This window comes from Pochonia chlamydosporia, chromosome 1 (assembly GCF_001653235.2).
Source record: "Pochonia chlamydosporia 170 chromosome 1, whole genome shotgun sequence".
NCBI lineage: Eukaryota > Fungi > Ascomycota > Sordariomycetes > Hypocreales > Clavicipitaceae > Pochonia > Pochonia chlamydosporia.
In genome coordinates this window covers 4,064,210-4,078,429 of record NC_035790.1, presented here as the reverse complement: position 1 = coordinate 4,078,429, position 14,220 = coordinate 4,064,210, and the positions used below count along the sequence as shown (strand labels likewise).

At 51.5% G+C, this 14,220-nt stretch overlaps 6 protein-coding genes across 6 annotated transcripts; 3 read left to right on the top strand and 3 right to left on the bottom strand.

Annotated features, from left to right (window-relative positions):
• Nucleotides 1-1,060: 1,060 nt before the first annotated feature.
• VFPPC_15283 (hypothetical protein) lies at nt 1,061-1,312 on the bottom strand (the record flags this gene model as incomplete). The annotated part of the gene is made up of 1 exon (XM_018293036.1): nt 1,061-1,312. The coding sequence occupies one exon, from the start codon at nt 1,310-1,312 to the stop codon at nt 1,061-1,063; it is 252 nt and encodes an 83-aa protein (XP_018149378.1).
• Nucleotides 1,313-1,398: 86 nt separating this feature from the next.
• On the top strand, nt 1,399-2,082 carry VFPPC_12973 (NADH(P)-binding domain-containing protein; the record flags this gene model as incomplete). Its single annotated transcript, XM_018290750.1, has 1 exon — nt 1,399-2,082. The coding sequence occupies one exon, from the start codon at nt 1,399-1,401 to the stop codon at nt 2,080-2,082; it is 684 nt and encodes a 227-aa protein (XP_018149377.1).
• Nucleotides 2,083-2,283: 201 nt separating this feature from the next.
• Nucleotides 2,284-2,535, top strand: VFPPC_18758 (hypothetical protein; the record flags this gene model as incomplete). Its single annotated transcript, XM_022430324.1, has 1 exon — nt 2,284-2,535. The coding sequence occupies one exon, from the start codon at nt 2,284-2,286 to the stop codon at nt 2,533-2,535; it is 252 nt and encodes an 83-aa protein (XP_022285932.1).
• A 248-nt stretch (nt 2,536-2,783) lies between these two features.
• Nucleotides 2,784-5,290, bottom strand: VFPPC_01043 (Zn2Cys6 transcription factor; the record flags this gene model as incomplete). Its single annotated transcript, XM_018280941.1, has 2 exons — nt 2,784-4,529; nt 4,601-5,290. 2 exons carry the CDS (start codon nt 5,288-5,290, stop codon nt 2,784-2,786), a joined length of 2,436 nt encoding a protein of 811 aa, XP_018149376.1.
• Nucleotides 5,291-5,775: 485 nt separating this feature from the next.
• Nucleotides 5,776-6,181, top strand: VFPPC_18759 (hypothetical protein; the record flags this gene model as incomplete). The annotated part of the gene is made up of 2 exons (XM_022430325.1): nt 5,776-5,811; nt 5,861-6,181. 2 exons carry the CDS (start codon nt 5,776-5,778, stop codon nt 6,179-6,181), a joined length of 357 nt encoding a protein of 118 aa, XP_022285931.1.
• Nucleotides 6,182-11,714: 5,533 nt separating this feature from the next.
• On the bottom strand, nt 11,715-13,895 carry VFPPC_01039 (Nulp1-pending protein; the record flags this gene model as incomplete). The annotated part of the gene is made up of 2 exons (XM_018280938.1): nt 11,715-13,003; nt 13,061-13,895. The coding sequence occupies 2 exons, from the start codon at nt 13,893-13,895 to the stop codon at nt 11,715-11,717; spliced, it is 2,124 nt and encodes a 707-aa protein (XP_018149373.1).
• Nucleotides 13,896-14,220: the final 325 nt, after the last annotated feature.

Genomic DNA, 14,220 nt, shown 5'->3' with positions numbered 1-14,220 from the left:
ACTGGGTACGAGACTTGTAAGTTGTATGGGGATTGGTTCTGGGCTAGGGTAGCGCTGGGAAGGGGAAGTGCCGAGGTCAATTCGAACTTGAGCGGATTGACGTTGAATGCCCAGCCAGCAATCAATAGCTGCACCACAAGCAGCACGCCCTTTGGCTGGTCTTCAGTCCATCAAGCCTACCAGACATTTGGTAAATGGTAATTGAGCCGTCACAATGCTTCATCCAACTGCGTTTATTGCTGCATCGCTTTATTCACTTGACACCAAAAGTCATTTCACATAATGCCGATACATTGCAAGTGCACCAAATGCATAACAACTCCCACGCAGCTTTTAATCACACTCAATACTGCACTCAAGGTGCAAAATTCATGGCATTCAATGTTCAAACCTGGACACACTGCACCAGACAGTTACCGAGGCTCTGCTCCCCAAAGGCGGGGGAGGCTCAGGCCACTCCCGCACTAACCGAGCAGCAACATTCAACCAGACAAGACCCAGTGCCAGTGCCAGCCAGACATTGTGACCAGTGACCACCGCCACACCAGACATCACCCTTCCCAGCAAACATTGAACAAACCCCGTGGAAATCAGCACCCTGGCCGGACCGTCGGACAAACGAAGCCCGTCCGCCATCCCGCCTCATTCGCCTCATTCGCCCCAAGCACCACTTGTTAACAAACCGACAAACCGACCAGCATAATAACTAATCATTCAATTGCCAATTCCTGATTCCCGTGAAGATGCCCCCAATCGCATCATTACTTTTTCCGCAGCCCCCATACCATGCCGATGCCCCAATTTACCGGCGCAATTTACCGGCGCAATTTACCGGAGGGCCATGACTGTGTCCTGCCTTCCAATGTTCCACAGACTGCACACATCTAACCAACAGGCATGCAATATCGCCGCCAACACTCTCAATACTACCCTAATATACATAATAGACACCATTAATCCGTCATCCGTAAGCTTACTTGTAAGAAAAATAAGCAAAGCCTACCACAGCCATGCTTACACAGCGGCAAATTTGTAAAAAAAACAAAACTCAATCGGCGCATCATCGCTCCCGAAAGCCCCACATCGGCGCCGACTCTCCAAAAAGACGCCCACCATTTTTGCGTCCCTCACGGCCGAGTTGCACGGCTCCGAATGCCATCTCTTCGTCGGCCGAGTATGGAGGAATCTCACCACAATTGTCCGAATTGTGACAAATACAGAAAATCACCCAAGGTTTTCTTAAAAATTCTTCACAAAATGTATATAAACAAACATCATCCCGTCCCTTCCTCCCTTCCACCCATCCACTCATACACAATACACTCAGACTCACACACTCATGCACTTGTACACTCACACTCACACACTCATCCAATACATCACCCACCTCATCTCAAAATGCACATCTACATCACCGGCAGCACCGGCCGCAACGGCAAACTCACCCTCCAAGCCGCCCTCGCCAACAACCACACCGTCACCGCACTTGTCCGCAACCCATCCTCACTCACCCCCCACCCAAACCTCACCATCGTCCAAGGAACACCAACATCCCAAGCAGACGTCCAAAGGGCGCTCACCACCCCCCAACTTCCCCAGGCAATAATATCAACTCTCAGTCTACGACGCACATCCGACAGCCCCTTTGCGGCCCTGTCACCAGACTCTCCAGCCGACTTTCTCGAATCGACCATGGAAACACTCATAGCAGCCGTCAAATCAACGTTTCCCGCATCAAAATTACCCAAAATCATTGTCAATTCGTCCATGGGCGCGGGGTCCTCGGAGCCGGCCATGTCCATGCCCATTCGGTTCATTTTCAAACACACCGCCATGCGGTTTACCCTCCAGGGCCACAATAACATGGATGAGATTGTTCGACAGAGTGGTCTTACGTTCGTGTTAGCCCGTGCGGCGAGGCTGGTCGATGGACAGGAAGCCGGGGATTTGGAGGCCTTGAGCGATGATGGTAAAGGATGTGGGTGGAATCCGACTACGAATAGAGGCGCTTTGGGGAGGTGGATGGTTGAGGCGGCTGAGACGGACACTTGGGATGGTAAATCGCCTGTCCTTATTGACTAGGCGTACTTGTTTGTAGATGGATACATGTATGTTATGGTTTTAAGCTGGTGGGAAATCTGTCAAGGCGCTTTGGGATTCGTGGGAAGGTGTCTGTCGTGGCTTCAGTCTCAAAGAATGGAAAACTGAGTCATGATTCAATCATAGGCATGAGCATGGGCTTTGGTATCAATTATCTTTTATCATCAACTAATATGCACTCTAATGGTTACCCTCGATCGCTTTGCCCAGACATTGATCCTTTATCCAATGTGTAAACAGCCACGCACCATACGTAGACTATTCCATATTCGCCACGCTGCTCAAATCAACAACATCTGCTCCAAAATATCTCATGCTCCATGCCATGATAATTCAAAAAAAAAAAAGATACCCGTAGCGCCCGTTACCGGGCTCGTCCATATCAAGCTCCTGGAGCCCGGCTCTTCATTACTATGGTATCATGCCGACCTGTAGGCTTAAATGGCCGACACGGCTGTAAATTGCAGTGTGGGACACTATGCACCAGCAACCCATGTCGCTAGGCTGTGTTTTGTGCCGGAATAAGAACAAAATTAAACAAGAAATCGAATCCAAGAAATTTCCCTAATCTGAAAGGGCTTGTTCTTGTCGACATGCTTATAGATAGCCACAAACTCCACCGGCAGTTTCCCTCTCGCTTAGCCAGCTACCTTCATTGTACAACCAAGCTCGTGGTGATCCCATCATTCCCACCCATCCCAGAGAATCCAGCCTGCAAGATTGCTGGCTGAACCCCCTGACCCCATACTATTGGCGTATCCATATGCTGGTTGGCCGTGCATGTATGAATCTGCACCATAGTGATCCATTGAAACTGTGTGAAGCTTTTCCTTTGGTATGCCGGACGATCTCAGACAAGCATCCAGTACTGCATAGAGATTCCGTGTCACCTCCTGAACGTTGGGTTCTGCAGTCTTAACAGTTTCAAGTACAGCGGCGAGACATAATATGTCCTTGGTGTCGCCTCCACCCATGTGCTTGATGAGTAGATCCAAACTCTCTTGAACGGTGGATGTCAGCCGCGCAGGTGACCAAGGCACCACGACTTCCGCAGAGACCATTGACATGTCGTCCCCTTGTGCGACCGACAGACTCGGCCCGCCATGTTGACTAAAAATGACAGAATCAGAATTCTGGCGGACGGCCGATTGAATGTAATAGCAGACACTCAGTGAGCAGTAGATGATATCTGGCTTCAAGATTTGGTGATACATCTCCGCTACCACTGGGTATGAAGGTTGTGTGGGGTCCAGCTCATCGAGATATTTCAAAATCACAACGGATGATTTCAAAAACGATCGCGATATTTCCGCTGGGACATCTGGTGCTCCAAGCGCCAAAGGACGGTACAGCGCCAGAAGTGGTCGTCTCACATGCATGTCGAGAATCACTCGGCTTCGCCATTGTTTGCTCTTTTGATCCACGCTATACGATCCTTGTCGCGGAAAGATGTAGTTGATGTCGTCCAGAAACCGTTCCAATTTTGTTCCAACATCCAAAACTTCTGAATAGTCACGGATTGAATCAATTCGATTGACTAGTGGCGCTACTCTCATACGAGCTGCCAGTGTTATGGCGGCATACACCTGCATCTGATTATCTGTCTCCTGGTCGATTGGCCGAGTCGGGGGGAGGTCTTGCATATCCGGGAAGAGCTCAGAATCGTTGAGGTTTCTTGGCGGTTTGCATGTGAAGTCGCCATCGCGAAGCAAAGCAGGCATATTGCAAGCTATGGACATGTGTAGGTCCATGTCTGCCAACGTGAACCAGAGCCTGCGCCGTATCTCGCCCCAGAAAACAGGAATTCGAGGGTCGCTCTCTGTAGGATCTCGATGCATACCCATGCTCATCGCGAGTCGCAAAACGTAGCCCAGTTTGTTCCATGAGTCCTGTAGCCTAGGTGTGATCATTCTTGATGCGTGTATCAGTAAAACTTGAACCTGCACAGTGGTGATGTCGACGAGCTGTTTTCCTTTGAGGTTGTCCAGCCAGCTTTGAACCAGGGCGCACGCTGTTGGGATGTGTACCCCTTCACTACGTTCATGGCCCATGCCTCTTGATTTGGTTTCAAATCGGGAGGCGACAGACAAAACGCAGAGTAGCTGGGGTAAGAAGGACTCAGACTGAAGCTTGCCGTCCCAGTACTTGCTGTAAGCATCATAAAACGTTCTTGCATGGAGAATTCTGTATATCGTCTCCGAGGTATCAAAATACATTGTGACGAGGCGGTCACATATTTCTTTCTTGGGCAAAATGTCTGTCATGCGTTTCTGCACCGGCATCATAGAATCGACAAACACCGTTATGGGCTTCATGGCTAGGTGCAGCTCGTCTTGTCTATGTTTATGTAACAATCCAAAACTTTTGAGAAGGTCATCGGATGCGTGGCCTCGATGCTGGCCCATTAAATAAGCCCGAGCTTCGGGAAACTAAAGGAGCAGCAAAGAAGAGTTTAGTACTTGAAGCCACGTAAAACCCTGTAACAACAGGAATCACATACCACATTCAGCATCACTCGTGGGCTGTGTTGTCCGAAGAATCTAGTCGTCATACCGCCGCTCTTGACCGAAAGTCCTCTGACAGTGTCGCTAGCCGCATACAATATTCTGCCACCACTGGTATCTGTTGGGGCAGGACTACGGCCCTGCATGTGCCTCTCCAATCGCTCCATCCGCAAAGACAAATCCTCCAGCATCGGCATCCCTGGTGACCCGCCATTTTTGGCGGGCGTTGTGGCAGTGTCGTTGTTCGTAACGTTGTTCGGATTAGCCGTACCTGGTGGACAGCTGCGTTTATTTGGTCGATTAATATCTACCGGTTCCGTGTCGGAGCCGTCTGACAGATTTGCTGGGTCATGATCAGCAGCATATTTGCAGATGCGAGTGGACTTTTGACATTGGGAGCATGGTAAAAGACGGTCGCATCGCAGTTTCCGCTTCCGACATTCCGTACAAGACTTGACTGGCCTTGGTCGCTTAACACTTCTTTGCTGTTGTTGTTGTTGTTGCTGCTGCTGCTGCTGTGAAATTCCAAGCGGCTGTGCCCCAGTTCCTTGTGGTGGCGTATGAACGGCATGTTGTTGCGGTGGTGTTCGCATTTGCGTGGAAGTGTTTTCGAATGAGCTGGTGTTAGAGCCGGTCGATGACGGCTTGTGAGTGGCCGGGGCCGCTGTGGCAGCGTCTCCAGACATTGGAAAGGCATGCATCGCAGTCGAAAGGTTTTCGTTTTTCACCGTAAATATATCTCTCATGTCCAATTTCGAGCGGTGTAGCTGGTCGTGGGTGGCGGGTACAGCGGCGCAATGGTCAAGTCGAGGATGGCAGATTTTGATGTCGTACTGCCAAGTCATTAGGTCATCGTCCCGTGGACAAGCTCTGTACGTCGATATGCTGGTGGAAGAGGCGGACAAGGACCAGAATAGAGTATCAAGTCAAATCAAGCGGTAGGACGAGGTCGTTTCAGTGAATTATGACAGGCAGTCGGTGCGTCGAGGCCACGATGTGTAAGGGGAGGCAGCGTGGGCTGGGTTGCCGGTGTCGTTCGTCGGATTGTGTCTGGTTGCAAAACAGAGTGCGCCGATGCGCCCAAAAGCTTCTTTTTCTTTTCCGTTCTAGTGTTATTTTCCGTTGGACTTTGTGCGCCTGTCGAAATCCGCCATGCTCAAAAGAAAAAGAGATGCAGGAAGGAGACGCTGGTGCTGGGAAGATTGCAGCCGGTAGAAAATAGCGAGTATGCTTGGGGCACTCGTTTGTCTGTGTAGGTCGGTCAGGGTGGCACGCCTCTGGTCGGACAAGGCAAACCAAGCCAAGGTAACTTGGAGCCAGCGAACAAGGTTGTGTGGGTCGAGCGACAACGAATGCCTGCCACTAGTTTGAAACGGAGTCGAGCTAGAATGGAGACAAAGTACGAGAGGCGTGGGAAGTTTCGGCCTGCACCCAAGACGTGTCGGCCGAGAGAGCAAAAAGCGGCCGATATTCGTGCTGCACTCGCACAACAGGCAGCAGCCAACATGCGTCTGGAAGCGTCAACAGGGTGGGAATGTGGGAAGACTGAGTCTGGTCTGATATTTTGGACAGGATGAGCAAGGATCAAAAAGTGAGATGAGAGACAGAGAGCGAGAGAAAAGGGATGTCGTCGTTGGGCTGCAGCTGCAGGAGGACCAGACTGGACTGGACGGAAGCGATTCTAAGCAGGAGCGGGCAGGAGCAACACAGGCACTGGGTGATCGAAAGTGGACTCAGTTGGTCGCGGCTTCCTGGCTGGAAGATCCCCAAGGCCCAAACCAAGGCTTAACCCGAACGGAACATGAGCATGAAATGATGGTGCACGAGATCAAGATTACGACGCAGCGTACAGAGTAGTATTGGGGAAAGTCTTGTGCTGTGATGGAGTCTGGTACTAGTCAAATAGTTGGCCCTAATACGTTTGCATTATTTGCTCCAACGGTCCGCTGACCTGAGCACATCATGTCTGGTCTGGTCTAGCACAGCGAGCGCCAAGGGCCAGTCAAGCAAAGTCACTGTCTGGTCTCGTCTGGTCAACTGGCTGGTGGGTATGGACAGCAAGCTCCAGCTGGCAAGTGCGCCAGGTGCGCCTGTTGCTCTGGTGCGCACTTGCCCAAGTCAGCTCCGTCCACTGGGGCGCGAGGCGAGTCGACATGGAAGTCCCTGCAACCAAGATTTGCATCTTGTCCCATGTCAATCAAAGATGGTTGACTGTTCTCCAGTTTCTTGCATGTCGTCCCCAGCCAGTCCGTGGTCCGGTCTACTCAAGTCTTTTTTTTTTTTCCTCCTTTCCTTTCTTCGTCGAATTACACAAACTAGTCCTCCCAAGCCCAAGCTCTGTTCTCCAGGTGGCCCCATCGGAATGTGCATGGAGTGGGGACCACCTGATGATGAACGGCCGAGAGATTGAGGCTTTGAGCAACAAGGCCCCGACCAGTTTTTTTCGGGGGCGACAGGAAAAAAGCAGCGAATGGATGGACGATCACCTGAGTATGATGAACGATACACGTCCGATTCTCATCTAACACAGGCTGCTATTGCATTGTCCCTGCCAGTGCTGGTAGAAGTAGTTATGAGGCAGACGAGGATGACCTAGAATCGACTGGGGCCATTTACAGCCAGTGCTAGCAACCGTGGGCTCCAAATCACCCCTTCTCTCCAAGCAAGCAAAACGGCTTCGGCTCGAAATCTTCGGAATGGCCAGCTCGTGCCACCATTCTGCTTGTTTGCGTTCACGGCCTACGCGTTTCGGGTGTGGATAATTGATAGAGGTAGGCTGCAATTTCAAGCTTGCGGCAACCTGAGTGACTATTGCTTCCCACCTGACGGCATGCTGATGACAGGCTGCTTATACTACCACTGACTACGTCCCTGTAGAAAACGGACCACGCAGGACACATTATCGAAATGAACATGGGACTATGCATGCGAGATGCCGGGTCGGTTTCTGGTGTGTTTGTCCCATCGGCCAACTTGCTGAATCTGGTTTTCCACCTGGTCGCTAACTCTGAAGTCGTAATGAGACACAAAAGCTGAATCTTGGTGTTCCCAAGCTGCAGCGAAGCGCCCATGTTAAAACGGTGCAGACTACTCCGAACGTCCAGCTCATGCAGTCGAGCGGCGATTGGGGTGTCCTTCTCAGCCAAGAGGGTGTGTGAATCAGCGGAATTACGGCAACGAAGGCTCTCTTCTCTTGCGCAATCAATTTCACTTCGGCAAACTTACCCAACATTACTGGGCGGCCAGAATGCACCCATAGCCCTTCAGTTGACCCGGGACTGCAGACGATCCGTCGGCGACGCCAGCGCCTCGGCCGAATCGGTCGGGGGTCCCCCCCTGTTTGGAGTTACATGCAGAAAGCCACCAGACCAAAAGGTTCAGAGACTTTCCAATGAGGGTGATGAAGGTTTGTGGGAAATTTCGCGTCACATATGTTCCGGCGGAACCAACAACACCAAATCCAGGGATATTTCCTCAAGATTAGGACTTTTTGTTTTTTGTTTTCAAATCCAAGGGGGGCCTCTAACACTATTACGTGAAGTACATGCGCTCGAACATGTATGTGGACACAAAACTTGGCTTGCCCCCATGGCTGACCAGTATCAAAGGTGCATGGACCCAAATCCAACCAGACCAAGACAAGCAGGCACTCGGTCGGCTCTCGCACATTTGAAGCAGGGGTGGTGGCGAAGGATGACATATCACAGGCAACCAACAGCCAACCCTAGCCAAGTACGCCTAACTTCTCCTGGTGCCCGCCCGTCGGTACAGGTCAGTTGCGCCGTATCTTGGTGCAGTCGCTGGTCCCCATCTTGTCATTGACCCCCGTTCAGGCCGTCTGTCCATGGCCGAGTCCTCGTGCGACCACATTGAATGGGCGCCTCCGCCGCCGCATGGCCCCCAGGGCGTCCAAGGATCCTGCATATGGTGCCAAGGAGTTGCCAAGCACGACCCGAGTCCCATGGTACGGAGCAGGTCTTCCAAGACGCATTTGTACCATGAACATGGCGAGGATATCCCCCGGAAAACAGGTCACCGTCGCCAGGTGTGTACCTGAAGCCTCCCTGTTGGAGAGGACTCTGATTGCTCCGACTTACTTGGTCTTGCTGAGCCAAATTTGCGGTTCGAATATGATTGCGCCATTTAGCTGCAGTCTGGATGGATGTCGACCGAATCTCACACCAAACTCCTTTCTGGTCATTTCTGGCGGAGGGCGCGCCGCGGACCACAGATCAGCAATCAAGCTTTCCACCCGACCTGCGATGTTTCCCCCAAAAACCCCTCTTGATGGTGTGCCTTTTCCATCCTTTCCCTCCAGATCGTTGGCGGAGTCGCCTGCTGGGGCATCGAGGCGGAAACCTTCTTGGGCTGCCTAATCAGGACAAAGCTAGCGATACCGTCATGCAGCCGCATGGAAAAATGGACACTGCACCACGGCACATTACGAGCACCTGCTGGCCACTAGATCTCTCCAAACCATAGCAAGGATACTGTCGCCCTGACCGGTCGTCATCATCTTCATCATTCTCATCAAACATCCCGGCTAGAGCGCTGTCACCGTCGGTAAAGGGTTCGCTGAAACTCTGTGTTCAAAGGAACGGGAGTTTCCGTGAGACCTGAGCGCACTTGCTGACACAGTCCTCAGAGTCTTGTCAGCTGGACTAGCCGGTCGCATTGGCAGGAGACACTTGGTGTTCATTTTTACCACGGCCGTCAAGGCTTGTGAGAGTTTCAACTAACAACGATGATGACTTGGCGCTCGCGCGATACCGTAAAACTTGAACCACGGCATGGCACAACAGTAGTGGTGTTTTAGCAGTGGGCTCTGTAAACCATCGTCGTCTCTTTCCCGGACCTCGGCCTCGGAAAAGTGACCAGTCACAGGGCAAGGAGGGGGACGGGAGCATCTTGTCGACTTCCAGCAAACAATATCAGCCACACAGTTGGCCCGTTCTTCCCACGCCGGCTATGTCCATAACGGAGAGGCCGCTGAAAGAGGAAAGAGTTCAATCTGCAAATAAAACTGTACCATCAGAACCCCAAGATCTTCCACGACACAGTCAACAGGGGGTCGCTGAAAAGTGAAGAAGGTGGTATTCCGCTGCTCTTCTTCTTGTTAGTTGTAGCTCGCGAGCCATGACTACCTACTTAGGTGCCCAGGTACGCACAGCTGTTGCTCGTTGACATCATTTATACCACTTGGTACTTGGCTGTCCTCGTCCTTTGTCAAAGCTCCTGGTCATCGGAACGAGCACATCTTCCGAATACAGCTCTGAAGAAAGCGCGGGTTTCGGAGTTGAAATGCTGTGCGATCTCGGGAAACAATCAATTTGAAGAATTGGGTTCAATGATAGCTACTCAATATCACCTTTCCGACACTTCTGCCCCGCCTCCAGGGCCATCGTCTCGGCCGTAAAGACAAACGAGCGAGGCAAACCCCCATGTCTTGGTATGCATGTTGGCCGTTGCTTTCTTATCCACAACCAACATGCGTACTACTCTGCACAGAGGACACAGACACAGACGCAATGTTTTACTCCAGTTGAGTGGTTGACTGATGCAGAAAGACACAGCTTCACTTGAGCCCTATCATTTACGAGATCTGCAGTACGCCGGTACTACTTCGACCAACACTGACCCGAAGCCGAGTCTTCATGTAATACAGAGTAGGATCCAACGCAACCGATTTCTGTCTGGCACTCCATACCGTGCATGGTCAGTGTGACCCTCAACCGAGTCCGGTCGTGAGGAGGTCAAGTAGCTTGAGCAGAGAAACACGCGGCGGCGGCACATTTGCTGTTAGGCCCAGGGCATGGAGATTGAGAGGTTTTGATGTCAAACCCGACTGGATATGTTTCGAACTGGTCCATGATAAATCGCCACCTTTTCTCCGCCATCAAGATGGCCCACACAAACACAACACGAACAGCACAGGGTTATTATTTTTATCTACAGAACGGCGATGATCATACTTCTTTTCATCTTTTTAATCTGCCGCTTCTATATTTACGACGATGTTTCTCTGCACTGACCATGGGGCGTCTGTTAAAAGCCAATTTAGCCCCTCATCGCAGCATCTTTAACCCGGCGCCTGGCCAAGGGCCCCCGCCATGACAGATGAAAGAGCACAAACAAAAGCCATGGATGGCACGGTACTCCATACAATTAGCCCGCATTGTCTCGGAATAATACGCTAGTTTCTCCTGGACGAGCCACCCAGCCAGCTACAGTCGATATCTCTGGATTTATCCAAATATCCATCCCCTCCTTTCCCAAATGCAAGTCAATGGGAGGGGGGAGCCACCAATGAAAGCAATACCGATTGTGTAGCGATTCAGACTAACCGGTGACCTAATTATCCGGTGAAGAAGCTGCTGATATGTGGTGATCTTTGCTGTTTTGCCAAGGGTCAGCATTAGTACGGAGCAGTACTACGCACACCTAGATATCCGAAACAAACCTCGGGGGCTTGAAGGCAAGGAGGGTGAGAATGCGACCTTGGGATTGACACTCTCAAACTCTCTAGCGGCCTTCTCTTCGTCTCCCACTGGTGTTCTGGGGCTTCACCTGCCATGTGTGGCATGGCCACTTTATGCTGGGAAGCAAACAAGCGTCCCTTGCCTTGAAATTTTTGCAGTTTTCACATTTTAGCTTTTGTGTGCATGTGTTTGCATTTCTCATTTTATTTCTTTCATCCAGTCTTTTCTCTTCTTCCCTTACCCCGGCAATGTGGGCTATCAAAGATCCGCTTACGTCGGCGACAATCCGAACCAAAGCTTTTGTTCTCCGCAATGTTGATACTAGTACTAGCAATGTGACGGAAAATAACTGAACATGTGTTGTTCCACGAGCTTTAACAGTTCCTGCAACACTGCTTTACTGCATTGAGGTTGCTGGATCCCACAGGGTACAAAATAGTCGTTGGGGGGACGTCCTAGTACGGCTTTACGTAGACCCGTTTAGCTTTCAAGCTCACCGTCCACAGTTGTAGCGCATTATCGTGGGACGACATGAAAAGTTTCTCCTACATACGTAGTTGGACGTCAAGTGATTATTATCATCCAGCTACTTACCTAGGTAGGTAGTTTAGATACCTACCTAGGTAGGTAGTTACCTGGCATCTGTATCCTCCGGCCACGAACCAGGAGGACCATCCCCATCATCACCTTGATCATCTTCATCGACTCCCTCATCGTTGGCTCGCCTCCCAACGCCCAGCAACTGCATCAACGTACCCAAGAAACCCTGCTCAGTGCCCCAATTCATGTGGGCCTCAATATCCCTCTGCAGCTCTTCATCATCTGCGGCCCTCAAGGCCCTGATCTCGTCATCCTCGTCATCCACGTCACCGCCAGCATTCACCATGCCCATCATTCCACCTGGTGCTGCTGCCCCTGCTCCAGCACCAGCACCAGGCGCCACGCCTCGCCTAGCCAGTAAATTCTGCATCCTGGCCACTAATTCATCCGCACGACCGTGCTGCTGGTCGTCCTGTGCCTGGTTCTCCCTCTCCCGTCCCCAGGGTAATCGTGTGCTTTCACCCGTAAAAATATTCTCATCCTTGGGTGGTGGTAAGGGGTCGAATTCGTAATTTGGCTGCACGTCCAGCAGGTTGCGCGGCGCAAGGGCAAGCAGGGATGTTTGACCCTCGAGGTAGGCTAATCTCGTGGCACCTCGATCGACAGCCGGGTCCTGTGAAGGAAGAGCCTTCGCATCAACTTTCTCCACGCTCTGAGCCACCTGCTGCAAGAAGGGTGTTGATTGCCCATTGTTCCAAAGCTCCTTAGCCTGGTAAATGTACAGCTTCACCCAGAAGTTTCTGGAGTCCGAGTCGGCGTTGATGCCCCATATCGACGGCGGCGTATCGAGATTCAACTCTTGAAACAGGGCGCAATACAGCCACGGTACCGTCCTGATTCCATGTTCAAGAAGCTCCCTAGCACCGTCGGTATCACCCATCTGCAGCTTGGCGGGCACCAGACTCTGCCGCAGATATATCATGTCCGGATGATCTGCCACGAGGGCCATTTGGTCCAGAAACTCAACCAACCACTTTGACTCGTAGGCGCGAACTGCCAAAAAGTGAATGTAGTGCCTCATCGCATACGGATCTTGCGGATCCAACGAATATAAAAGCTTCGCCCACTCCAGGGCTGTCCTATACGCCCCTTTTCGTATCAAGCTTCGCAGGTAGTGATACCCAGCGAGCCAAAACTGACGATTCTCCGGCCGTCGAAAGTCCAAGCGAGCACGGCCATGCTCAACATCCTGTCGAAACGCAGACGTAGCTACCCGGCCAAACGTGAAGAGCGCCCGTTCACAGAGTTCTGCTGCCAGCGCCATATTTTGGTCCTGCTTCGCTACACTACTTACTTGCAGGAGCGTAGAGACATGATATGCTAGACATCACTTCGTATCAGCTAGAACATTCTTTCCCAAGGAAATGATGTACTTACGAATCTCCTTGAGCAAATGCACCATCCGCATCGGATCTCCAATCTGCACAAACGCCCAAAACACACCCTGCGCAGCATCGTAATCCTTCCCATGCAAGTACGCATATTCCGTAGACAGCCCATCCTCCGACTTTTTCACCTCCCCCATCGTCAGGCCACCCGCCGACGCACGCGGCCAATGCTCCCTCCCCTGAATAAACAGATTCCGCCGCAGCGACACCTCGGACAGCTTCTTCGCCCCAGGAGCTTCCCGTAGATAGGTCTCCAGGTCCACCTCCCGAGGCATGTTCCTCCTCCGCCGACTCTGCTGCTGCTCCTGCCGCTCCTCCGCGTTCGCAGAGTCAATAATGTCCCTGCCAAACAGGTTCCTCATCTCGTTGATATCCTTCAAGTGATAAGGATTAATGGACAGAAGTTCATTCATCTTCTTTCGCGGCCTAGTTACCGCGCTCTCCTGTCCATCGCCGTCGCCAGAACCGTTCCCAGAACTCAGCTTCAACTCCTTGATCGCCCTGTCAATCTCATCCTCGTCGGGGTCTTGATCCTCAACTACAGCTGCCTTCTTCTTACCCTTCTTTTTCTTCTTCTTGCTTTTTTTTGTACTGGTTGCTACTTCTGGACTCGGTTCCTGCGGCTCCAACGGCACGTCGTTATCCTCTTCCTCCTCCTCTTCCTCTTCCTCTTCGCCTCCTAAAGCCGCGAAAAGATTCGGTCGTGGTTTCGACGCCGTTTTAACCGGCTCGTCTGTGTCGCTTATATCGGATTCTTGGGAGGGTTCTTGAGCTTTCTCCAGCTCCTTTTGTTGCTGGAGCTTCCGCAACTGTCTGCTCGACATGGTTGGAGTGGGACTGTCGACGGGGCTTGAATTCGATTGGCGGTGGCTTTAGGAGGGAGAATTGTATTCAATCGAAGTATTATTGAAGTCGCAGTGACTATCTCTAATGTATAAGAGCTATTGCATTGAGGTGTATGTAAAATTTATGTAGACATGCAATGGCATGAGGGAACTTTGTCGGGCCTGATGTGCTGATGTGGCGCCGCGGGGCATTTTTTGAGCGTCACGCCGAGCGGCATGACGTCTGGTGGGGTCAAAAGTTTCGCGTAAGTTAAACCGCCTCAGGCAACCTTCATCCTGTCCGTGATATTACGGAAAGGCCTGC